At 40.3% G+C, this 27,877-nt stretch overlaps 1 protein-coding gene across 1 annotated transcript in view; it reads right to left on the bottom strand.

Moving 5' to 3' along the window:
- Window positions 1–27,877, bottom strand: part of hfm1 (helicase for meiosis 1) — a 361,977-nt gene that overhangs the window by 264,803 nt on the left and 69,297 nt on the right. The window contains exons 8-10 of the mRNA XM_042091457.1: window positions 21,936–22,013; window positions 10,238–10,387; window positions 9,951–10,151 (exon numbers count right to left, since the gene is read on the bottom strand). Of these exons, the coding sequence (XP_041947391.1) occupies window positions 9,951–10,151; window positions 10,238–10,387; window positions 21,936–22,013 (429 nt within the window). The remainder of the gene's footprint in view (window positions 1–9,950; window positions 10,152–10,237; window positions 10,388–21,935; window positions 22,014–27,877) is intronic.

Below are 27,877 nucleotides of genomic sequence, written 5' to 3'. Positions count from 1 at the left end.
ACGAGCAAGATGTTTTTGGTACCCTACGCACACTGCATGTTCTTAAATAACAATGATCATCAGTAATATTCGACCATTAATTTGGGTAAATGGGCAAGTGTGACCACCTTGATTGGCTGATTGGCTGATGATTGTAACGCGGGCATGATTCCAAACACCTCCCTTACGATGATGAGTGACAGGTGACAGGTCTCAGAATGTGTGCGCTACACAAGGACAGAAGATGATGAATAACTGGGGCCGTAGGCTATTCACAAAGGCTTTTATCTTACTACTAGGAGTAGGCTACTCCTAAATCGCACTTAAAGATTTTAGCTTGGAGTTTTCTCTTAAAAGTTATTCACAAAGCCTTTCAGACAACTCCTAAACTAGGAGTGAGTCTTCGTTGCTATGGATTACGTAACAACACATTTGAAAAGGAAGGACTGGTAGCATGCAAGCTCACGGGAAAGATTGATTTAAGAACGTTATCACAGTGTGTGGCTGTGGCGCGGGCGGAAGACAGCAATTGGCAGGGGAGGGTCATGTCTTTTTTAACAATTCTGTCGGAGGGTCATTGAACAATTTCTAGCAGGCAAGAGAGGGTCATGCAACTTTTGACTGAAGCACTCAAAATTCCTCCGGTGGCCCCTTCAATAAATAACGAACAGTCCCTAGATTGCTGCTGGGCTATATGTCTTGGTTCATCCATTACAAACAAACGTGCAATGTGAACGTCTGGGATTGGGGAGAGCACTAAATGCTCTACTGAATAAGCACAAAGTCAAACCTTTAAATGAAAATAACTCTTTAATAATAATAAAAAAAAATTTAAAAAACGCTAATGAATTAAACTTGTGACCATCAAAAATGTTTATCGCCTGCAACTCCGTGATAACAGGACGTAACAGGAAGGCATTTGGCTGAGCAAAGGAGGTTAATATGCTCTATATTTTGTCCAAATGATGTCTGTCTATCATCGTTGCACTCGGAGAAAACCAGAATGTTTAATTTGTCCTGCGTTTCTTCTACGGCTGCAAACGGGATTCACTCGCAGTTAACCAAATATTTCTTTTTTAGTGCAGGGCAGGCATATTTCTGGCTATTAAATTATTTCTAAACCAGTCTGCTAAAGTCTGTAGTGAAGTCTGTGTAGGGTTTTCCAGGCTCCATTTCTTTTTATGAGACACCCTGCTCACTTGAGCCATCTACCGGTTGTTTGGGTTGTTGCAGCATCTCACTGGAAAAATACAAATTAGAGCCGCGTGATACCGCGTGATCCCACGCGCGGACCGCGAGTGAAGCTGGCCAATTCGAAGCACTGCCCACTGTAGATGCTCTTATTAAGCATTATAAGGAGCATGGTGTTACTCCTCGAATTCATGGCAACAAAAAGAGTCAGCCTCCTAATGCACTGGAGAAAGAGGACAATATGTATGTCACACATTTCATTTTAAACTATGCTGAAACTCATGGCATGCATCTTCCAGGGAGGGTACCAGGCTTTTGGAGGAGTGATTTGAAACTTCTTCCAACTAACTGTACGAAGGTGAAGGTGTACTCTGATTACTGTGTGGCAGTTGCTGCAGCGAATCAGAGTGTGGTTTCTGTAGTTACGTTTCGCCGTATCTGGCGGGAAGTGGTGCCATTTGTGGCCAGCAACTGACCGGTCTTGGACATGTCAAAAATATCAAAAACACATTAGTGAGGCTGCCAATAAGGCAGATTCAGAAAAGGTAGAGCTGCATCGTCTGGCCACTGAACATCTAGAGAAGGCTAGAGTAGAACGTACACACTATCAGCAACTTTGTAAGGATTCAAAAGCAAACTTGCCTGCTGGGTTAGAGTTAGGTCCACACATTCCTTGTAGCTATGAGGGAATGGTACATTATAGCATGGACTTTGCACAACAGATTCACTACCCCAATGATCCCCTCCAACCAGGGCCGATGTATTTCAAAACACCACGTAAGTGTGGAGTTTTTGGTGTAGCATGTGAGGCCTTGCCAAAGAAGGTTACTTTCTCGTTGGATGACTGGTAAAGGTAGCAACTGTGTTATTAGCCTTTTACAGTCATATCTTGAGAATTATGGACTGGGTGAAATGCACATGCACCTTCATGCAGATAACTGCGCGGGACAAAACAAGAACTCTTTTGTGATGTGGTATCTGATGTGGCGTGTCTTGACAGGTCGTCATGTGTCAATCAAAATGAGTTTCCTTCTTGCTGGGCACACAAAGTTTTCCTGTGACTGGTGCTTTGGGCTCTTTAAAAGAAATTTTAGGAGGAATAAGGCTGACTTCTTGGATAACATTGCCCAAGTAGTTCAAAACTCAAGTCCATCTGGAGTCAATGTACCATGTCTTTGTGGTAGAGAGGATGGCACTGTTCTTGTACCAATGTACTGTATGACTGGAGCACATTCTTGGGTACATACTTTACTTTAGAAAATTACCCACCATTAAAAGCTTTCATAATTTCTTATTCTGCTCCACATTAGTAACAATGAAAAAATTCCTTAATACAGTGGGTCCCAGTTAGAAATTGACACTTCATTCACGATCATGGTGAATGGTGAAATGTAAGTACAACTGCAGCCGCTTGGGGGCAGCATAGTCCGCTGTGGAGTTCCACGGTCGAACCAGACGGCGCATTCGACAGCAAGGGCTTTGATTGGCCGAGTTTTCAGTGCGTTTCTCTGTGTTTTTAGCAGCCCCTGCAACATGCTAGTCCACTGTAGCCTAAGCCTTGTACATGATGTTAAACATAGTTTTGGATTCAGTGGCAAGATTTCTTGATTGTACAGTGTCTGTCTCTCAGTAATGTTTTAAAATGAGAGCTTCGTCAGCTGGCAGTAGGCTACTTTGTCGGTAGTCATGAGAAGTTCGCTTGCTAACAGAACATAAATATGCTGCCCAGAAACCTTGTGAATAGTTCTGATTTTTTTTACTACACTAACGAGGTTGAAATATAGACTTTGCCTACAGCATCTCCTTAACAGTAATGTTAACAAAATGACAGCATTCATATGACAAAGAAAAACGAATTTGGTCACTCAAGACTGTGCCACAGCAACCAGTGTAGGCTACAGTCCTACCCAATAGGCCTACTCGAAGCAGATAGCGTTGTCTGACGGTCGAGTGGGTTAATGCACGTATTTCCAGAACAGGTCTGCAACTTTCAGGTAGTTCTGAGTTCGAATTTAGGCAGGAGCAGAGCCATATAAAGACCTAGGCCTATTGTTATCATTTTTTGCAAGGTGTTGCTCCTGGCAATACTTGTTTATAAGACGTTTGGTGATTAATTGATAGCTGTTTTTGGGACACGTTAAACATTCTTTATAATGAGCGCATCCGGGGAGTAAAACGACTGTTACGCGCTGTTACAACTGTAGGCTACAATGATTGCAATACAAAAATATGCGCGTGTTAGTTTAGTTAGTTTTGTGATGTTTTGCACTTTTGCCTCGTGTGTTTTCAGGTTTTAGGGCTTGTTTGGGAAGATTGACCTTGGTTAGACTCTGCCTATGTTATTTCTCCGTATGGAAAATAAAGTAAATTTTCGACACACGTCTGTTATTAGTTCAATAACAAGTGTTGCTTGTTAAAACATGTGACTAGTGAAACTCAAATGATTTTAGAAATATTTAGCCAAAGCCAAAAAGTGTTAGAGAGAAGGAGAGACGCCGGTGCAGCTCAGATGTCTTCTTAATTTTCTTTATTCTTTAGTAAAAGGTGCAGAACATTATTAAACTTTGACTAACGTTTCGATGTTCGTTAGTCAAAAACATCGAAACGTTAGTCAAAGTTTAATAATGTTCTGCACCTTTTACTAAAGAATAAAGAAAATTAAGAAGACATCTGAGCTGCACCGGCGTCTCTCCTCTCTAAAATATCTGTCCTGGCCTGGTTGCAACGGATTGTGGCCAAACGACAGAAGCGCGGAGAACCCTCCTTTGTCTACCAAAAAGTGTTACTTTGTTACTTTGGGGGAGGGGGGCTTAACGTGAAAAAGCTTAATGTCACAAAACGGCAACGAGTCGTTTTAGGCTACAGGCCTTCATAATGGTAGGCTACAGGAAGTGGGGGGAGGGTATGGGATGACCAGAGCCGTCATCTATAGTCTTTCCAGGCACACAGCTCGTTATATAGCCTATCGACTGCCTTAACAGATAGGCTTTGCTCTTGGGTTTGGCCTTACAGCGAACTCAATGCTCTTGTTGCTTGCAGTTTGTTAAATAAAGCGATGCAGATTACATTATTTATTTCTGATTAATTGCGTCTTTTGATGTATTTTGCAACATTTGCTTGTTAGGCTGGGCTACTGTCAATGTCCTGTACAGGTCAATGTTCAACAATTGCTGGTGTAGGCCTAGGCTATTAATCAATTAGGGACTGTTCGTTATTTATTTAATTAAGGGGCTACCGGAGGAGTTTTGGGAGCGTTAGTCAAAAAAGACGTGACCCTCCCTCGCCAGCAAGAATTTTTTCTATGACCCTCCAAAGTGATTGAGAAAAAACGCATGACCCTCCCCAGTCCCAACAATTTATTGATGCCTTAGGCTACTGGGTCAATTTGGGAGCTTGCATGCTACGACTCCTTCCTTGAAATGCCTTGAAAAGGCTGTCGTTTGCACAATTTCACAAATAATCACCGGGACCGAAACAAACCTGTCAACTTTTCCCGGGTTTATCGCGTATTTTAACTTTTTCCTCGCTGTCTTAGGAGGAGCTGCAGGGCCGTCGCAAGGGGATGCGAGGCCCTGTGCGAACTTGACAGATGCAAGGCCCTTTTCACTTACGTGCATGAAATCATGCGATAGCTTACTTTACACATAGCCAAGGCTACCGTCGGTGTATTTTAATAGTAGCCTAGTCTAATAAGCTACACCAGCTTGCCTTTAAGAGGGGAAATTCAATTGTATAGCCTATAACATTAGCTGAGTCACATATTTGGCCATATGGTGTTTATCATAGGCTACATCACGAAACCAAATAGTGTAACAAAGGCGAACACTTTAACAGGGGGAATTAATTGGGCATGAATCATTGTGCTGAATGATATTTGTCAATGAGCAGAAACACACACGACATTCAAACTATTGATAAGATGTACTGGTCTGTATCTATAGGTTAACATTGGACAAATAAATGACACTGACTCGCCATATCCTGACTCAGGAAAAAAAACATTTTCTTGCTTTGCCGCAAACTCAGCAATGAAATCATAGGCCAGTTTGCAGGTAGCCTAACGTCTTTTTCATAGAAGGGAGAGCCCAGTCTCTCCTGTGACATGGAGGTGCGCAAATAGTTTTTAATAGCCTGTTCAACTTCGAAAAGCTTTGTTCACCCGATGCCAGTCACTGATCGCAATTTCAAATTTCGGAAAGCTTCATCTTTTTAAGTTTTAAGTGCAGTGGCCCCTATCTGCCCCCTTTGGAATTATATCTCGAGCCTATTATAAGGTCCAGTGCGTTATGTCCTGGGATTCGGATGTGCTCAAAAAGAAAAGAAAAAACACTTTTTTATAGATGAGGAGCAATGTGAGAGAGAAATTTGATGATCATTGATCGTTGTTTTGGGACATTAAGCCTTTTCCATAGGCGTCAGTGAAGGAGATTGAAGAATGACCATTTTTTTTATACGAAAATATTTATTAACTACAAAAACTCAGACTCATTCAGACTCATTCAGACTCAACCCTCTTGTTGTTTTATTATCTTTTTCGTTGTCGTTTGAACGTTGGCAAGCAGACATGTTGCGGTTGCAATTTAAGTGAAATTTCTACAGTAGGCCTACAACATGCTGTTAGGCTGGGCTACTGTCAATGTACTTGTACAGGTAAATGTTCAACAATTGCTGGTGTACAGGTTATATAATCAATTAGCTAAATCATTTGTCCAGCTGTTTAAACATTTTTTCGTGCTACATTCAAACGCAAAAGGTGCTTTGATATATTTTTCGTTTAAACGTCGGCAAGCAGGCATGCTTTGGTTGCAATGAATGAGGATAATTGCTTTTTTTTTGCATTATTTTGAATATGACTCGCTCCAGTCTCAACAGCACGTACTTTTTCCACACGCTAAGTTCTAACACACATAGGCCTATCCCCTCTCGCTTTCTCTCTCTCCATCCCTGCACACGGTGCTTTCTTAAAGGAGCTGCACCATTTTACAACAATTGCATCTACATTTTCATATTAGAATGTTTTGTCAAGTGTAAGCTTAAACTACCGTGATCAATTTAAGTTCCCGTGACCCGCTGCGTCATGGAAGCAGTAAGTCAGTCGCATCAAAAATAGTAGTGGCACCCAAGTGACACCTTGTGGTTGTTTGTGTCAACTGCAGTTTGTGCCATTTCTGATGTGAAAATGGGGTGCGTGATTCATGAAGGAACCCGTCCAAACTTAACGGGGACCCACTGTAGTGACTAAAATAAGTGTGTGCCATAATAGAGTAATTACAATTTAACATGTGATATTTGATTGTGGTGATTCTATTTAGAATGTCCATCTTTAAAGCTGTTTTTCTCTAAATTCCATTTCATAAAACCATGTTACTAAGCTGACTTCAGATAATGATAACATTTGTTACAGACATGCTATGAAAAAAAGGAAAACAGATTTGAAAGCAGCTTTAAGGTGGTATCAGAACCTTAAAGGAGAATTCCGGTGTGATATTGACCTAAAGTGTATTGAAACATGATACCGAGTGTGAACGTATGTCTCATTGCAGGGGACAAGCCCATCTCGGCTTGTCCCCTGCACTCCAAAATCTGGCGCTAGTTAGCCGATGCTACTAACAGCTTTTTCAATAGTGGTGCTTCGGCATCGGGCTAGCCATGCAAATAAATCACTGTTTTACACCCATTTACGGGGCTCAATGTATCTCCACACTTCATTGGTAGACTTCCGAGGGCCCTGACATATAAAATGAGACATTGAGAACTTTGTAAAAGCACTGGTAGTTTTCTTACAAGACGATTTGTACAGACAGTACCTTCACGAAGTTTAGCGTTTGCAGCCATCTTGAATTTAGTCACGATAAGTCGAGCAACGAGTAAGAATGAACAGGTATGATAAGGGATCAGATTCCAAAAATAATTCAGTGGAAATGCATGGATTCCAGTTGCTGCTACTGGAAGAAACTGGAATCCATGCATTTCCACGATTTCCTAACAGGAAGATAAGGTATCTCTTCTGTGGTTCTTCATCTGTCGTTTCTAAGACTTGGGTTAGCGTGACTTTATACTGAAGGATGGTAAAAAGGTCTCCAGTCTTTAAAAACCTAAGCAAGAAGTAGCCTATAACCTGTGTCTCTAGATAATCTCTAAGGTCAAACATCTTTGCACGTTGGCCAACTGTCCGAGACCTAGGCGTAGTTACTCCTTATTTAATAACTTCTCAATAGGTTATCTGCGCCGCAGAGGGAAGACGTGCAACTTTGTTCGACAGTAGGTCCCTGCTACCTACAATAACCTCTTGGGGGGTATCGTGGGTCTTAACTGCCTGGGCCTAGGGTTACGTCTGAGAAACGTCTGACGTTGACTAGGTTCTGGGGGTTACCTGCAGGGGGCAACACACACCATGTGATGGGTTTTCCCAGATCGCATCATATTTCAGTAGAATCCCTGAATATTTTGTCTTGTATTTCTGAATGCAGGGTCAATGCTAAGATACCTGCAAGGAGCAACTCAAGGCCAGGAGGAAGAATTAGATCAACCATCAACCAGCAGTTCTAATCCACAACACCAGCCACCAACCAGCTCTGCAGACTCTACAACAGCACTCAGCCCTGACCAACAATCATCAAATAGCCCAGGTACAGATACAAGTCGGCACACAACCGCATCTGCTTCTGAAGGCAGAGTGAGTCCTGTCACTGAGGGGCCATCAGCAAGTGACACTGCAGAGACATATGTGCCCCCTCCAACTGATCCTGCTCTATGGTCAGCTCACATTTTAGATGCTGTTCGTGTGGAAATGTTTGCAGCAGTTATTTTGGAAATAAAGAGAACCTAACTAAGAAATTCTGAATGGTTGTTATTCCTCTGGTGGTGGTGGGTGGGTGGTTGGTTGGGTGCGGGGGGGGGGCACCCAAATGGCTAGTGCTTAGGGCACCCAAATGGCTAGTGCTTAGGGCACCCAAATGGCTAGCGCCGGCCCTGGGCCTTGGTGCCCCCTTCTTTCAATATTCTGCTTTGCGTCCGACTAATAGCGATTTTTATTTAGCCTATGGCCTGTCAAAATAATCTTAGCATTCACAGCGCAAATTAATTTAGTCTTTTACGCAGTGGAGAAAGTGACAGCGCACGGCAAGAAAGAAAGTGCAGCGTCCAAATTCACCCATTCTTCTCAGTTGAACTACTCGCGAAGTAGCCTACTCATCAGACAGACATCACAAGTATGACATCACATGAAAGAGCTTTTCATCTTTTAAACGGTGTTAGCCGCTAATTGCTGTGGTGAACATTTCGCGGGAAAAGTAAATAATAAATTACATTTAATCATAAATTCTACTGAAGGTTCTGCGCCCATCTCCCCTCCCTTCATCTCGGTGGAATACTTAACGAACCCTTCGTTCAACACATGACAAACCATATATCAGAATAAACAGCAGACCTTACCGAACGCAAAGGTGTAAAGCAGTCCCCTGTACAGTTAGCCGTTCCAGAGTAATCCAGTTTTGGGCTTTAAGTTATACAATGTGTTTAAATTGTTCTACATGATTTCATAACGGGCCAAATACAAAATAAATGTTACAAATTTCGCCTAGATATCGGTAAATCAGAGGACAGCTGACTAAGAGTTTGTGAAAGTAGCCTTAATGATTACAAAATGCAAAGCATGCATCTAGGCTATTTGAGTTTCTTAATAATAATAATAATAATAATAAAGCTTTATTTGTATAGCACCTTTCATACACAGAATGCAGCTCAAAGTGCTTTACATTTGAAGCATGTAACACAATAGTAGTCAGTCAGTCATTATCAATCACTTTTCTTTGCTGTTTATGATATGCTCAGCAACATATCAAAAATATAGAAAATGACATCATAAGACTGGCAGCCTTAACCCTCTTACCCCCCACAAGCACGCCATATGGCAACTGTGGCAAGGAAAAACTCCCATATTCCAGGAAGAAACCTTGAGCAGAACCTGACTTAATAGGGGGAGCCCATCTGCTTCTGGCTGGCTGCGCCCTCCAATAGTAGCAGATGTAGAATAATCTGAAAATGTAGTCTACAGGATAAGATGAGTTAACTAAAAGCTTTCCTGTACAGGTATGTTTTCAGATCTTTTTTAAAAATATTTACTGAACTCGCCTGCTTGATGTACAGAGGCAGGGTGTTCCATAGTTTGGGGGCATAATGGATAAACGCAGCTTCTCCACTTTGTTTGTGGAGCACTTTGGGTACGATTAAAAGATTAGAATTGGATGATCTAAGTTTCCTTTGTGGTTGATAAGATATTAAAAGCTCAGAGATATATGAAGGTGCTATGCCATTCAGAGCTTTGTAAGTAATTAACATAACCTTAAAATCAATTCTATAGGCCCAACTTAAAGCTAAGCTGTGCTTAAATTGTTCAATACATGATTCCATAACAGGCCAAATATAAAATAAATATTAAATATAGCCTAGATATCTGTAAATATTAGATGATCAGATGATTTACAGTTCTATGTAATATGTCATGTTTTATGTTTTTGTAATGTTTCATACAGTGATGCAGGTCTAGCCTACTGCTGTAAATAGGCATGTGTACTGTGAATAGGCATGTGTACATAGGCACGGTGCCCTGGCATGTGGCCTTTATGCCCCCCACCAAATATGCCCAACTGAAGGCCAAGTGGCCTTGCCCCTAAAATGGTGAAATTCCAAGCCTGCTGTTGACTGTAATGCAGTTTTATAGGGAAATGCTACACATGTTGTCAAAAGACAATGTTTTTTGACAAAGATTTCTAACTTACCACAAGTGATGGTTTCTGGTCTGAATAGGTCTGAATGATGTTGGCCATTTTGTAGTTGAGGGAAAGATCAAACTTGAACTCTGTTTGACTGTTGGAACATGGAAAACCCAACACCACTTTCCTGAGTTTTACCGGCCTGTGGCTCTCATCCATTTCGAGACAAGTTGCAGGCCCCACACTGTCAGATAACCAGCATGCTATCTACAAAGCAAAAACAGTATTCAGGGCACTGCTGTAGAATACATAGATTACACCATTCATAAAATGTGTGTGGAAAGCTGGCTTACATCTAAAATATTTGGAATGGTAGCAGACACAGCAACAAATCTTGTGTTTGACCTTTGATCTTCAAACCCACGGCAAGTGTTCATGGCTTTCATTCTGCTAATCACTGCCTCCAATGTAGCTCCACGTTGTGTATCTTTTACCACGTGTACCTATAATTAAAACAATATTGTCGCTGTCCAATGAAAACCACAAATCTACACTTTTTTGTGTGACATTTAAGCCTAGCCTATTTTATGTCTTTGACTTCAAGCAGTGCAAAGCAGATGTAGCAGTTGGGAATAGATTGGAAATGACTGCTTTTCAGCCACTTGATGCTCATTCTGGTGTAGGCTATGACAAGATAGTAGGTCTATAGGCCTACAGAAGTGAGTGTATCAATTATTAAATTCCAGTCTTGTATTTCAAGTACATTAAATAAATGTAAATAAAAATATCAAATATATTTAAATTAAGCTCATATAGTTGCATTTGAGTAGTAGAAGAGCAAATAGGTGTGAAGGGAAATTAAAGGGCCATTCACCTTTTTTTTTTTGGTGGGTGGGGGGGGGGCACACAACTTGCTGACGTCATTGAAATGCAAATGAGTGTGCGGCGTCATCTAGCTGCATTTAGCGACTTTTGGAGCTGGTTTTAGCTACTTTCCATTTTAAATAGTAAAATAGCTAACAGTAGTACCATATAAAATATGGAACGCAAATAAACACGCAAATAAAATCAGCAAAAATATTTCCTCCAGTGTGCGATGCATACTTTTTTTTGAGGATAAAATATTTAATAGTTGGGAAAATATGATGGATGTACCTACAGTGGGTCCCAGTTAAGAATTGACACTTCATTCACCATACAACTGCAGCCGCTTGGGGGCAGCATAGTCCGCTGTGGCGTTCCACGGTCGAACCGGACGGAGCATTCGACAGCAAGGGCTGTTATTGGCCGACTTTTCAGTGCGTTTCTCTGTGTTTTTAGCAGCCTCTGCAACATGCTAGTCCACTGTAGCCTATAAGCTTTATACATAATGTTAAACATAATTTTGGATTCAGTGGCAAGATGTCTTGATTGTACAGTGCCTGTCTCTCAGTAATGTTTTAAAATGAGAGCTTCGTCAGCTGGCAGTAGGCTACTTTGTCGGCAGTCATGAGAAGTTCGCTTGCTAACAGAACATAAATATGCTGCCCAGAAACCTTGTGAATAGTTCTGATTTGTTTTACTACACTAACGATGTTAAATATAGCCTTTGCCTACAGCATCTCCTTAACAGTAATGTTAACAAAATGACAGCATTCATATGACAAAGGACCCAATAGTCTACCCAACCCTACCCAATAGTCCATACCCAGTCCTACTCGAAGCAGATAATAATAATAATAATAATAATAATAATAATCTTTATTTGTATAGCACCTTTCATACACAGAATGCAGCTCAAAGTGCTTTACATTTGAAGCATGTAACACAATAATAGTCAGTCAGTCAGTCATTATCAATCACTTTTCTTCATTGCTAGGGGCCGTTTATGATCCACTCAGCAACATATCAAAAATATAGAAAAATGACATGTCATACGACTGGCAGCCTTAACCCTCTTACCCCCCACAAGCACGCCATATGGCAACTGTGGCAAGGAAAAACTCCCATATTCCAAGAAGAAACCTTGAGCAGAACCTGACTTAATAGGGGGAGCCCATCTGCTTCTGGCTGGCTGCGCCCTCCAATAGCAGCAGATGTAGAATAATCTGAAAAAGTAGTCTACAGGATAAGATGAGTTAACTAAAAGCTTTCCTGTACAGGTATGTTTTCAGATCTTTTTTAAAAATATTTACTGAACTCGCCTGCTTGATGTACAGAGGCAGGGTGTTCAATAGTTTGGGGTCATAATGGATAAAAGCAGCTTCTCCACTTTGTTTGTGGAGCACTTTGGGTACGATTAAAAGATTAGAATTGGATGATCTAAATTTCCTTTGTGGTTGATAAGATATTAAAAGCTCAGAGATATATGAAGGTGCTATGCCATTCAGAGCTTTGTAAGTAATTAACATAACCTTAAAATCAATTCTATAGGAAATAGGGAGCCAGTGCAGTTCAGCCAACACAGGGGTGATGTGTTCTCTCTTCTTGGTCTTAGTTAAAAGTCTAGCCGCAGAGTTCTGTATGAGTGCCAATTTCTTTAGATGTTTTTTGGGAAGACCAGTGAAAAGTGCATTGCAGTAGTCTAACCTGCTAGTGATAAAGGCGTAAATTCGTTTTCTGCATATTGTTGAGTTAAAAAGGGCCGCACTTTGGCAATGTTTCTCAAGTGGAAATAGGCTGTCTGAGTAACTTTACTGATATGGGGCTTAAAACTTAACTCTGCATCTAAGATGACACCGAGGCTTGTTACTTTTGGTTTGACCTGGTGCACCAAGTTCCCCAGATTACTAAGAACAATATCTCGCTTTAGTTTTGGTCCAACCAAAAGTACCTCTGTTTTGTCATCATTTAGTTTCAATAGCGTTGTCTGATGGTCGAGTGGGTTAATGCGCATATTTCCAGAACAGGTCTGCAACTTTCAGGCAGTTCTGAGTTCGAATCTAGGCAGGAGAAGAGCCATATAAAGGCCTAGGCCTATTGTTATCATTTTTTGCAAGGTGTTGCTCCTGGCAATACTTGTTTATAAGACGTTTGGTGATTAAGTATATCTACTTTTTTGATCCCTTGAGGGAAATTTTAGTTGATAGCTGTAGTGTCAGACGAGACGAGAGGAAATATGTTCGTCAACGACCTTTTTTTTCATGACTAAGACGAGACGATGACGAGACGGCAGTAATGTCCTGAAACACTGACTAAGACTATCTTAAGATGCATTATTGTTGACGAAAAAAGACGAGACTAAAATGTTTTGCATGAAATAAAAACTAAGATAAAATCTCTCTTCATTTTCGTCTACAAAATGAGAAGACAGAATATCTAGCTGTTACGTTTTCAAAATATTCCGAATGAGTTCATATACGCAACAGCTTTCCTGTAGGCTAGTCTACGTGCTGTTGCTGCAACCCTGTGGCTGCAACACGAAACTACATGGAACAAGAACACTGGAGATTTCTGCCAGAGCAAGCTAACTACCTAAGCTTTATGCCACAATGCTATATATGGGTAGATGACAAATAGCAGAATTCAGACTGTCCATGTGTCACACACTTATAAAAAATGGCAATTGTTAAGAATTGATATGGAAATGTTGTAGGTCTGGTAGGTTCAAGTTCTGTCATATTAAATTTATTGGATTTTTATTTCACTTTTGACTTAAAATAATCATCCAAACATAAAAAATGTCATATGGTGTGACTGTCCACCATGTGTGCGAACTTCCTAAAAAGAGTGTATATCCATAAAAAGTATAATTACTTTAAAGTTTTACCATGCATATAAAATAATTGGATGTTTTTTACAACCACAGAAAGTTTTGATGTTTATGCATGCTGTCCAACTAAGTTATAATCAAATATGTTTTGTCCATAAAATGGTTGTCATATGGCGTGACACTATATAGTATATTTTGACCGGGCATTCATTTGGACATTATTATTGGGAAGAGGACCCTGCTTAATCAGGAAGTAACAATAGAATGTCAGGAGTAATTGGCATGGTCAAGAAGCGAGTTCTGCTTTTTGGATTTTTATATAAAAAGCTTTGAATTGGACATCATCAATCGTGGCCAAATTTTAGTGTCTTATGGTGTGACATCATTTGCCTAAAAAGTAGCTATTTTCCACAAATATTCTTCATGAATTCTTAAAAAGCACTGCTGCCATGTGGTCAGTTGCATGCTAAATAATAGTTAGCTGTATTTAACTGTCTAGAAAATTAGCTTAACTGTCAAAATGTCATATAGTGTGACGCTGCATCATATGGTGTGACAGCTTTTTTCAAGTCACACTATATGACATTTCTGTCACACCCTATGACCAAATTGCATTTTTACATAAAAGTTCTTGTAAAAACATTATTTAAATTCAGATATTATATGTTTTTTGTTAAATCTGTGATAATTGGGAAAAAAAATGTATCTGTACAATTCATATTTCTCATACTTTTTTCTTTTATGTTACCATGCCATGTAAGTTTAAAAAATAAATACTAAACTTTCATCTATTTTGCTGTTACACGCATACACCATTCATACAGTGACTTCAAAATTCATTGTTAATGATTTTATTGTCATTAAAAACCCTGTTTTGCTCTGACACATGGTGGAGTGGTGCAGTTCATCATATGGCGTGACACTATGTCATTTGGTGTGACATTAAATAATGTCACAAAAAAGACTTTATAATTGAAAAATCATTAAAACATCAATAGCACACAAAGGAAATGGTATCTGCAAGAACCTCAAGAATTTTGAGTGAGTTCTTACAAGAAATATTAGAATTAAGCTAAAATATCTGGTTACACTTAGGAGCATTCTCCACCTTGACAAAATAACTTGTTAAATTTTAGGTTTTTCTTCTAAATATTCACAAGGAAATGTTGCATATCAAAGCAAATGTGATTAAAATGTACAGTGACATAAATTAAAGTAGAAAAAAGTATCTAATTTTCATTTTATTTCAAATTATTTTCACGTCACACCATATGACAATTTTAGGCACTAACATGACAAATTGACATATAAATATATATTTCACTTTTTTTTTTTTGAAAAAAAAAATATATTAGTCAAGTTTAGAGATACAGCAACACATATAAACACTTTTTAGGGATGATATTTGAAGTTTTTTTAAATTCCTTTTTTCAGGCTTATTTGTCATCCACCCATATGCAGAAGAATGTTCATCATGTAATGTCAACTATTTAACTAGTTAGACTGATGATGCAAAGTTTGCTAGCAAGTAAGCTAATATGGAAAGTTCGCTAGCAAGTTAGGTATGGCTAAGATGGAGAGTCTGTTTGGGGAATGTGTTGTGTTTGGGCGCATATCGCCATCTAGCGAGGCAGAGTTAAACATTAATACTTTGGCCTACGACAGTGTTTCTCAAACTTTTTCAGTTTCAGGACCACTAAACTAACCCTAGCTAAAAAAAAAAAAAGATTAGACCTACTTCAACAGTAGCCTACAATTAGTCTACACTATAGGCCTACTCACTGAACCACCTTGCTTATTGTCTTTGCACTTTGCTTATTGTGTGGATTCATACTGTATGATTTAAACTGGCATACTGTATCTTACATAGACAGTGTTGCAGAACTGTTTTTACATACAAGTTGGTTCAATATTGCAAACAACTCATCTATATTATATTTTACCACGTCTGCTCACGGACCACTTGGGATAGCTTGCGGACCACCAGTGATCCCCGGACCACACTTTGAGAAACACTGGTCTACGAATATGACAGTTGTCCAGTCAAATCTTTTACTGTCTATGGTCAAATCCCAGCCGAGCTATAACTGTAGCTCGACTTACCTGTACATGTAAACATACTGACTGACAAAAAATCAGAATGAGTAATTATAACAGACGAGTAGCCCTGTGGACACACAATATTGTTGGAAAATTGAGATGTGTGAAACACTATTTGACTCAAATGGTAATCAGAAATAATTTGTTATAAAAAAAAAGACTAAAACTGACTAAGACTAAGATACCTTTAGTTTTCTTTTGACTAAAACTAGACTAAAATGACGAGACCTTTAGTCGACTAAAACTTGACTAACAAAAATGATATTTGAATGACTAAATATGACAAAGACTAAAAAGGACATTTCATCACAAGACTAAGACTAAGACTAAATTAAAAATAGGTGACAAAATTAACACTAGATAGCTGTTTTTGGGACATGTTAAACGTTCTTTATAATGAGCGCATATGGGGAGTAAAACGACTGTTACGCGCTGTTACAACTGTAGGCTACAATGATTGCAATACAAAAATATGCCTGTGTTAGTTTAGTTAGTTTTGTGATGTTTTGCAATTTTGCCTCATGTGTTTTCAGGTTTGAGGGCTTTTTTGGCAAGATTGACCTTGGTTAGACTCTGCATATGTTATTTCTCCGTATGGAAAATAAAGTCAATTTTCGACACATGTCTGTTATTAGTTCAATAACAAGTGTTCCTTGTTAAAACATGTGACTAGTGAAACTCAAATGATTTTAGAAATATTTAGCCAAAGCCAAAAAGTGTTAGAGAGAAGGAGAGACGCCGGTGCAGCTCAGATGTCTTCTTAATTTTCTTTATTCTTTAGTAAAAGGTGCAGAACATCATTAAACTTTGACTAACGTTTCGATGTTCGTTAGTCAAAACCATCGACACATCGAAACGTTAGTCAAAGTTTAATAATGTTCTGTAATCACCGGGACCGAAACAAACCTGTCAACTTTTCCCGGGTTTATCGCGTATTTTAACTTTTTCCTCACTGTCTTAGGAGGAGCTGCAGGGCCGTCGCAAGGGGGTGCGAGGCCCTGTGCGAACATGACAGATACATGAACTTACGTGCATGAAATCATGCGATAGCTTACTTTACACATAGCCAAGGCTACCGTCGGTGCATTTTAGTAGCCTAGTCTAATAAGCTACACCAGCTTGTCTTTAAGAGGGGAAATTGTATAGCCTATAACATTAGCTGAGTCACATATTTGGCCATATGGTGTTTATCATAGGCTACATCACGAAACCGATTAGTGTAACAAAGGCGAACACTTTAACAGGGGAAATTAATTTGGCATGAATCATTGTGCTGAACGGTATTTGTCAATGAGCAGAAACACACACGGCATTCAAACTGTTGATAAGATGTGCACTATGGATACTGGTCTGTAGGCTAACATTGGACAAATAAATGACACTGACTCGCCATATTCTGACTAAAAAAAAAACAAAAAAACATTGTCTTGTTTTGCCGCAAACTCAGCAATGAAATCATAGGCCAGTTTGCAGGTAGCATAACGTCTTTTTTAATTAATAGAAGGGAGAGCCCAGTCTCTCCTGTGACATTGAGGTGCCCAAATAGTTTTTAATAGCCTGTTCAACTTCGAAAAGCTTCACCCGATGCCAGTCACTGATCGCAATTTCAAATTTCGGGAAGCTTCGTTCAATCTTTTTAAGTTTTAAGTGCAGTAGGCCCCTATCTGCCCCCTTTGGAATTATATCTCGAGCATATTATAAGGTCAGTGCGTTATGTCCTGGGATTCGGACGTGCTCAAAAAGAAAAGAAAAAACACTTTTTTTATAGATGGTTATGAGGAGTAATATGAGTCTGAACTCCGTGTCATTCAGACTCAACCCTCTTGTTGTCGTTCTTTTTTTTGTCGATCTTTTTCGTTGTCGTTTGAACGTCGGCAAGCAGGCATGTTGCGGTTGCAATTTAAGTGAAATTTCTACAGTAGGCCTACAACATGCAACATGCTTGTTAGGCTGGGCTACTGTCTTGTACAGGTAAATGTTCAACAATTCCTGGTGTGCAGGCTATAATCAATTAGCTAAATCATTTGTCCAGCTGTAAAAAAAATCGTCCTACATTCAAACGCAAAAGGTGCTTTGATAGTTTTTTCGTTTGAACGTCGGCAAGCAGGCATGCTGCGGTTGCAATGAATGAGGATAATTGGTTTTATCTGCGGATTTATTTTTTGCATTATTTTGAATATGACTCGCTCCAGTCTCAACAGCACGTCTACTTTTTCCACACGCATCTAAGTTCTAACACACATCCCCTCTCGCTTTCTCTCTTTCTATCCCTGCGCACGGGGCTTTCTTAAAGGAGCTGCACCATTTTACAACAATTGCATCTACATTTTCATATTAGAATGTTTTGTCTGTTTAAGTGTAAGCTTAAGCTTAAACTACCGTGATCAATTTAAGTTCCCGTGCCCCCGCTGAAAGTCTCATGCGCTTATCGTTACACTATCACATCTATAAGTAACCGTGACAAATAGGGTATAAGATATATAAACTCACGCTATTGTATTATCATACATGTTTGGTAATGGCTCACTGCGTCATGGAAGCAGTTAAGTCAAGTCGCATCAAAAATAGTAGTGGCAGAGATCCAAAGTGACACCTTGTGGTTGTTTATGTCAACTGCAGTTTGTGCCATTTCTGCTGAGAAAATGGGGTGCGTGATTCATGAAGGAACCCGTCCAAACTTAACTGGGACCCACTGTATCCCCTGGAACCAAGTTTTCATTACACTATATGAAACTACACTCAACTGATACTGTTAAGCCTACTATGTCAAGTCCTATGTGGCTAATGCTTAGATATGTCAGCTTACTGTGACATTTGGGGCAAGACAACAGACATAATCAGTTTATTGCAACTGATACTTTGCACATGGGAAACGACTCATATTTTCTTGTCTTCCACTCTCAGTTCAACAGTGGAGATGATATTAACCAGGACTGTGGACTTCCCCCGGCTTAACAAATTTGTTTTAATCCATGTTAGTTGGCATTCACCTTTGCCAAGATAATAAAGCACCTGACAGACACATAGGGGGGATTAACACAGTGGTGGGTTGGTGGGGGGGGGGGGGGGGTCATACATTTTACAAACCAAAATCGCATTATCCTTTTACAGGCGTCAATGACAGAACAACACAGTCATAGACTTTGATTTAGTCTTTACTTACATGATTTTGGTTTTGATTTTCTAATAGGAGTAAGTGTTTGTGACAACACATGTAAGGATAAATTTGACAATGTTTGATCGCTGTTTTGGTATGAAGCATCTTTCACGTACTGAATGCGATTTCTAGAAATTAAAAGTAGCCTAACCTAGGCCAACGATGTGCTCGGTGTCCGTTACTGTCAGTGCACATCCGCAATCGATTACGTTCCTCAAATGGAGAACACATCCATGTTCCTTCGCATCTCATGGCCACTCTATGTAATACTTCTGTGTTTGCAAAATTCCTGACAGTTCCTGATCGCTAAATTTTTGTTTCCCTTTCCTGTCGGTTAGCAGTTGATGTAAAAGCACCTAGTGTAACGGAGGCGAACTGAGCTAGCCTGCTAGTTGCCCGTGTAAATCCTCACAGCCCTAACCTTTAAGAACGCTTCTAAGCGCTGAGTTGGAAGCCTGGGCTTTTAGCTCAGTGGTTAGAGCATTCAACTCCCATGCTGGTGTGTGTCGAGGTGGCGGGTTCGAGGGCCTTGAGCGGCGGACAAATTACTATCTCTGTTACACTAGCATAATTTGACTTCAGCGGTGACAAGTCCTGCTGCGAGAGAGAGAGAGAGAAAGAGAGAGAGAGAGAGAGAGAGCGCACCTGTGTGTCCCTGGATGGGGTTACGTTCGATTCAAGTCAGAAGTTGGTCTGTCCGGTCCTGCATTCACGCTACTCCCTTATTAGATTAACTTTATCAGATAGCGCTGTAAAATGTCTGCTGGAATTTCTCGCATTATGATGGCTAGAGTTGTGGGACTTGAAAAAATTATGCACTATACCTGCAATCAGTAGCGGCTCCTGGTTTGACAAATAGGCAGGGCAGAGTCTGATGATCAAGTTTAGAAAAAAAAATTGGCATAGTTCCAGGTCACCGGCAGCTAGACGCACACTAAGGGCGGTCCACTGAGATTTTGTACATTTTTACGGCTTTTTTTCTATGGCTAGGCTATGAGCGGAAACTGGGGAATGGAATCCCATAATGTTACCACTTGCGGTCAAAACACCGTTTTGTTCATGCATTATTAAGCTATGGTTAGCCTACTTAATGTTATTTTATTCATAAGAAGTGAAGTTTAAAATTTTGAGATTCCAGACAAATAAAAGCTACAAGGTAGGTACCGGTAATCAGCTCATTAGCTCAGATCAGTGGAGAACTACTTTGGGGGAAAAACTCAAGAGGGAAACAAATTTACCGAGAATTCGTTGCGAAATCAAAATTCCACTGGAGCTCCAAGAGTAGGCTTCGCGCCGCCTTACACCACTCTCTCATAGTCAAGTTCAAGTTGTTTATTGTCATGTAGGCCTACTCATAAAATAAATTATAAGTAACGAAATTATTGTGTTCAAGAGCTAGCTCAACTTTAAAGAGTAAATTAAAAGTAGGCTATTCATTAAAAAGGTAAATATTCTGTGTGTATGGGGGTGGGGGATGAGTGCTTGCGTGTCCACCGTGGTTTGTATAGAAATTAATATTAAGTGACACATAGCCTATAGGCCTACACGTAAAAGGGCGTTTTTTTTACGAGATCCTTGGAGAATGATTTGGAAAATTTGAGGAAGCTTGAACTAAATAGGATGGAGGCAGACAAATGGCCAAGTGAATGAAAATCTGTCGGTGGCAGTAACTATATGATTGTCACACACTTCATAGACAATTTGCGCAGCATTAGGCCTACACTATAGGCCTAGCCCTCATCGAGTTGTGCTGCAATATTAGCTTTCCCCAGCATGGCTAATTTACACAACTCAGATGCTAGCTTCATGTTTTTTGCCTTCTCTGAAAAATGTTTCATGTCACACACACCTACACTAGCCTACTGCAAACATCCCCTTGTCCCCCAGAAGATCGGAAAAGCAGGCATGAAAAAAAGAACAACCAGAGCTTCTTATCAGACATATGGCCTACTATGAACGTGAAAATGTCCGATTAAATGACCGACTCTTGTCCTTTGTTTGTTGGTACCCTATACGATGTTAATGTCGGGCTGATCAGGTCCTAGGTCTTTGATAGCTAATTTAACTACAAACTCAGGTCTTTCGAATTAATTCTTTAAGAGAAACTCCACACTATTGCACACACGCTGTTCACTCGCCATTTTTCAAAGTCTGTCTGACATCACAAACTTCGTGCGGATACAGTAGGCTAACAGTAGGCATATTACAGTAAGTTCTGACATCGTATAGGGTGGGCAGTGGCATTATCTGCCCACCCAACCTTCTACTAACCGCGCTCTAGCTGGAGTTCCTACTTGACCCCAATAGGCCCACAAACCACTACCGCCAGATGGCAATCATATCAGAGGGCCGAACGAGCGAACCGGGAGGAACAAAGGTCCGTTAAATTCTGTCAATAATTGCAAAGGCCTTTGATCATATTGTAGCGCCGAGCTTAGTTGCAGTGTGATGTTCCTGTATGTTGTATGTGTGTGTGCGTGTCTGCACGCAGGTGTCTCCCTCCCGTGTCATAGGCCTATGTAATGTGTCCAGAAAACCCACAAAACGCAACAGCGACAGAGCAATCATAGTATCATGATATGATTGCCATCTGGCGGTAGTGGTTTGTGGGCCTATTGGGGTGAAGTAGGAAGCCCAGCAAGTTCCAAAAGTAGAAAAAAGTTTTGCGAGATCCCGCAAAAGTACATCGTTTTTTTTTTTTTCTTCTTCATGTTTTTTTTCCCCATTACTTTTTTTTTTTTTTTTAACCCATGTTTTTTTCCCCCATGTCACCCGGAGGGTTCCGTACAATGCCACTTGATGTTCACAAGTTTGGGGGAGCGTACAATTGGCATGCAAGGTTGTCTGTGAACTGCGAGGCCTGTGAACTAAGTGAAGTGCTCCATAATTTGGGTTTTACTAAATTTCTGAACAAAGTTTAAGACACCTTTTGTGTGCATGGAAGAAGTCTTAGATATTGTACCTCAACTAATGAAAAACTGTATGTGTTATTATTACTGTTATTATTATTATTATTTTGATTATTATTAATCACAGGTTAGAACCCTATTCACACAGACTTTGTGGTATGAACACTTTCATAATAAGTATCAGGAACTTGTACCTCATCAATGAGAAACAGCTGTATCAGCTGTAAATAGCAGTTGTCCTTCCACTTTCTCGTCATGCTGTCCCATTTTTCCTTTAGAGATGATTAGAAAAGCAATAAGCCCCTACGTATTTTTAAAATTCACTTCTTACTTCACATTACTACACATTAATTAAAAGTGGTTGTTAACCTGCAAGTTGCTCTTTAAAGCAACACCAAAGAGTTTTTTGTACCTTAAAATAATGTTTCCAAAATCGTTTCAGTGGTTCATCAACTTGTGATCAGTGGGCCGAACGAGCGTGAACAGCACTTTTTGCTTTGCGGCCCTCTATCGGCTATAACCGCACTATGTAAGTTTGCCAGATCGGGTAGCGGATCTGTAGTTCGATGGAATGAGACATAAGAAACTACAAATTTGACTTGCATCTGATGTCGCAATACATCGTACTTTAATAAATCGTGCATAAATCTTGTCTGTGGACATTGTTATTTGCAAAGCCAGTGCTGGATAAACAAATAGCGTGCCTGCGACAGAGGGAAAGTTCTTTGGTGTTGCTTTAAGTAATCAGAATTAGTAATCACATTTATTGGCAAGTAGGTTTTCAGATACAGGGAATTTGCTTTGGTCTGAAGGTGCATGACATACAATAATCAAAATACATAAAATACAATAACACAATAAATAAACAACATGTTAGGCGGAGACAGACAACCATAAGTGACAACAAAGTGGAAGAGATATGCATCTTTTAATGTAATGCTACTCGTACACAGCATCTAGGACACTTCAGGCTGCACGGTGCATGGAACATTGTGATTGTCACACACAAGCGCAAACACATACACACACACACAGACAGTTTTCGGGAGTGCTTGATTTTGTTTTGAAGCGGAGCAAAAGCGGCACATTATGGGGCTTGATATGAAAAGTTTAACCTGCCTAAGGAGCTGCTCACCACTTTCTACTAAGCAATCATTCAATCTGTCATCTGCACCTCCATCACTGTCTGGTTTGGGCCAGACTGCAAGGGAAATTAGGGCTACAGAGAGAATCATCGGAGCTGACCTTCCCTCCACCCAGGACCTGTACCAGGAAAAGGGCAGCAAAAATCTCTGCAGACCCCTCACATTCTGGTCACAAGCTGTTCAACCTTATTCCCTCTGGTAGGCAATACAGGGCACTGTTCGCCAAAACCAGCCGATACAAACACAGTTTCTTTCCCCATGCAGTCACTCTGTTGAACGCTCAGAAATAGCCCCTACCCTTACACTGATCAAAGACAAATCACCACTGTTCTGCTCATATTCTCCTCTTGTATACTTTCATCTTACAATTACAATATTGTTATTAATATATGGGGTGTGCCACAACGAAATGAGTCCAGTTTGACAAAATAAAAAAATGGGTTTATTGGATATTCATAATCCACAGACCTAAGGGTTTAAAACAAGGGGTCATTTGTTCAGTTCCGTTTAGTCAACCCAGAAAATTGGCCAAAACAGGAAAAAACATATATAAGTCACATTTATTTAGAAATGTATTTCACAAAATCCAAAACCAAAAACATAGACTATGTAACTGGACTATTGAGGCCAAAAAGATTAATGTTAATGAAGACGAAGGAGTGAAGGCAGTGAAGGCAGCCAAGAGGAGGGCCGGAAGGTAATTGTAAAGCAATTTAGGCTACAAAGAGTTCACTGAAAGAAAATGCGATGTAGTACACCAAAATGTAGCTAAAATGTGGAGAATACAATGCAATTAAGCATTTTGGGCGATGTGGAGTCACAAGCTGGCAGCAGATTAAATGCTCGTGAGAGAGAGAAAAAGATGCGGTTTTAAAATGACGTGACCGAAGGGAGGCAAGCCAGGCGATAGGCCTATAGGCCCGACGGTAATTGTAAAGCAATTTTCAAAAGATTCACTGAACAAAAACCAAACGATTGTAAGATGAATCGTAGAAAACCCTCGTACCCCTGTGTGTATCCATCGTTACCGGGAAACCGGGCCCTGGTAAGTTTCAAATCAATCGGACGAACGCTTCGACAGTATGCGGTAGAGCCCTGTGCGGGCCTGTTTTCTTCATCCCGCTCCCACTGAATTTCTGACCATTACCGCCCGCTCCCGCAACGTGTGTGTTACACTCCCGCCCGCTCCCACAATATGTATGTCCACTCCCGCCCGCTCCCGCAAAACTCTGAGAATTTATGCCCGCGCAATAATAGAGATGCATTGATTTTGTGTCTTCTCCCATCCCGCAGGAGAAAACACTTCATTATTAATAAAAAAGATTCATGGGGATGTTTGTTTCTCCATCCTGTCGCTAGTGTTAACCTTTCCTGATTGCTTTGTTTCTGACCGTGGTCAGAAAACCAGGGGAGACTCGTTACCTCCAGGGCCGACGTTATAAAATAAATAACGTCAGGGTAAAATCCCGTTTCTAGTGAGCTTGGCTTTTAGCCTGAGGTTTATTTTGGACACTGCACACCTAAAAGACTTAAACTTATTCCACCATCTCTGCTCTGGTCGTATATTACGTCTGCTAGTGCTGCTAGGAAAATTAGCCCACCTCTCCTCTTTTGTCAAGCCACATGCCAAAACTCTAGGTGTCATCCTTGATTCAGAGCTCTGTTTTAAAAGGCAGATTAGCTCTGTTATCAAGAGTAGCTTCCATCAGCTGAGAATTGTCTCCCAAGGACTTAGAAACAGTAATTCATGCATTTGTTACATCCCGGTTAGATTATTGCAACTCCCTCTATCTTGGTCTCCCCCACTCCCAACTTTCTCGTCTGCAATTAGTACACAATGCAGCTGCTAGGTTACTTACTGGCACCAAGAACATCACCCCTGTACTGGCCTCCTTACACTGGCTCCCCATTAGTTTTAGGGTCCACTTCAAAGTCCTTCTGATTGTTTATAAGGCACTGCATGGGTTGGCTCCCTCATATATTTCAGACCTCCTCCATCCCCTCTCAGCATCCAGGTCCCTTAGATCTGCTGTCTTCCCTTAGATCTGCTGTCTGCCCTTAGATCCCTTCTGTCTGTGGCCCGCACCCGCCTCAAGCAAAGAGGCGATAGAGCTTTTGCGGTAGCAGCCCCACGTCTGTGGAATTGTCTGCCCCCAGATGTTAGACTGTCTCCCTCCATCACCACTTTTAAATCAAGACTTAAGACCCACCTTTACTCCTTGGCCTTCCCTGCTTCCTAGCTGTCCATCTCTCTCCTCTATTCTTCATATTCAAGTGTCTTCTGTACTGTTGCTATTTATTTGTTTAGGGCTGTCTATTTGTCTATTGTATTTCTGTATTTGTCTTGCTTACTTTCTCTGTGCTTGCCTTTTATATTTTGCTTGTTCTGATTTGCTTTTATTTTCTATTTTTAGCCATATCCTCTGTACAGCACTTTGGTCAGTGGAAACTGTTTTAAATGTGCTCTATAAATTACTTACTTACTTACTTCCTCTTTCTCTCTATTCCTGCTCTACCCACTTCCCCCCCCCACACACACACACACACACAGATGGAGCTTTCTTAAAGGAATTATCCGGAGTAAAATGCACTTTAGATCAATTTACGGATGATTGGGAGTACATACAGTGGGCATCGCTTTCAAATGACCACTTCATTTGCGCATTACGCGGCGTGAAGCTGCGTGAAGCTTTAGTACCACTTTCAGCCACTGTGCGTCGCTCTACCACTGTACATCGCTCTGCCTGCGGTCCCTTCTGAAAAAGCAGGATCTACCATTAAACATAATTGTTGCCGAGAGTAATCCCAGCCTACGTATTCAATAACAAAATAAATCATGCATAATTAAACATTACCTCGATTTAGGCTACTTGGGTATGGCTTAAGGCTTGACTACACGGTGGTAACGAAAATCGAAATCGAAATTTGCTGTCTACATTATTGTCAGTGTTGGGGTTAACGCAACTACACAAATCAAAACAGCGGTGTGATAATTGAGCCACTAGAGAAATAACTGTTCAGAATTAATCTGTAGCGGTAGGCTTCTGCAGAAAACAATGTTGTTGCCGATTTAATACTATCTGGCGACGTTTTTAACAGGCTACGCAATAGAGGCTTAGACAACTATGACTCACGTTTTGGTTTCGTAAATTAATTTGCCCTACTTCTTGACTGCAATGTAGTCAATTGACTGCTTGACATGTCATTTTTATTTTTCTGTACAAGAAACAAATACATCTGCTTTATGCCGCAGAATTACATTCATATTTGGAACTTACATAGTCCAATGCATCGTTCGACTACGTTAGTGTTTCCCAAAACCTTAGCAACGAACGTTCGCAACCACTATCGTAAAGTTGTGTAGTTACAACTACACCTCTCGACCTGTGGTAGAATGCTAGAAGCATAGTTCCAGGATCTTCATGTCAAAGACGTCACTGACGCCAGTTATTTGTTTGCAAATTAATAATTATAAATATATTTAGGTTTCTAATTGATATTTACACTTCTAACCACCATACATCCATATTTTAAAATGGCCAAGGCAGAAAATACATAAATTAAAAGTCAATTTGCAGCCATGTGCACGTAAGTAAAAGTCACACACTTGCAGATAATAATAAGGTAGTGCGCACTTTTTGACGAGTCAGCTGAGAATATGTAGCCTTTGATTTTCATGGGGGGGGGGGGGGGGGGGGGTCCTGAAGGAGATTCTGATTTTGATAATATGATCTGCACAAAAGATAAACTTAGGTAAACAACGATGTCAATATTGTTGTCAACGTCTTAACCCAGATTCGAACTCTTGGACAGGGGACTGGTAACTGCTGTGCAACGGCGGCTGTTATCTGCTGGCCTTAACGCAATGCGCCACAGAAGTATGTGCAGGTGCCAGTTCACGTGCCACTAAACGTCATTAACCACCTTAGTCCAGAATACTTAAGTTTGGAAACTATAATGGTCCAAACTTACAGTACTATGTAAGTACTACAGTTTTGGGAAACAGTCGTAACTTACATGTTGGTTAGTTGAACGATGCATCCTGTTAGTAAAAAGCTAACCTCCGTAGTTGTATGGGAAACGCCCCCCAGATCAGCTTGTAGGCCTTTAGCAATCTGTTTATTTTATTTTATGAAGCCTACACAGTATATCACATGCCACATTCTCACTTTCAATAGACAGATGCAATAGCCATTGGTCAAGTATTGAGTATAAAGCAATTAAGATAGTACCCTATACAAAAAGTACTTCATACTATCATAAAAATTTGTTAAAACGAATAGCATTTTGCAACTTGACTAAACACTGGATTAAATATCGTAGGCACAGGAGAAAACTTGTACATCCATTGGCCCGTGGGGAGATCACATGCCAGTTGCCTCTCCCTTCAGTATGACTTGTTCGGCTGTGAGCTTGTTTCGCCAAAAAAAAAAAAAACTATTGCAGATATCAATGCGTCTTTGTTCATGGGTTTGGCCTCACAGCAGAGGCTTAGACAACTATGACCCACGTTTTGGTTTCATAATTTGCACTACTTATTGACTGCAATGTAGTCAATTGACTACTTGACAGGTTATTTTTATTTTTCTGTACAATACACAAATACATCTGCTTTATGCCGCAGAATTATGCACTTGGATAGCCTATAGAACAGGCACATTTTGGAGAGAACGCACGCAAGAATCTGTAGGCTATTTGTGGCTGGTTACCAGCAAACAATGTTTAATGCATTAACTCAAGACGTCAAACATTTTCTAAACAATACAAACAGAAAGGATGCAGCAGGCAGCAAATGTAGAAGAGTAATTTCCAGTGGAAGAACAAAATGCTGAATGAAGCCCAAATTTATGAAGGCATATCTGGCAAGTTGTTATTTTTTGAAGACTTAAATGATAGGGCTATAGGCCTAGTTTGAAAGAAGGAGACATAAAGCGTGAGCATGCCACACTATTCACAGCTGTGGTAGCGGGGGTAGGAGGATTACTGTTAGC

The sequence above is a fragment of the Alosa sapidissima genome, chromosome 1 (assembly GCF_018492685.1).
Source record: "Alosa sapidissima isolate fAloSap1 chromosome 1, fAloSap1.pri, whole genome shotgun sequence".
In the NCBI taxonomy this organism is placed as follows: Eukaryota; Metazoa; Chordata; class Actinopteri; order Clupeiformes; family Clupeidae; genus Alosa; species Alosa sapidissima.
The sequence above is the reverse complement of the archived record's forward strand: the minus strand, read 5'-3'. Positions and strand labels throughout refer to the sequence as shown.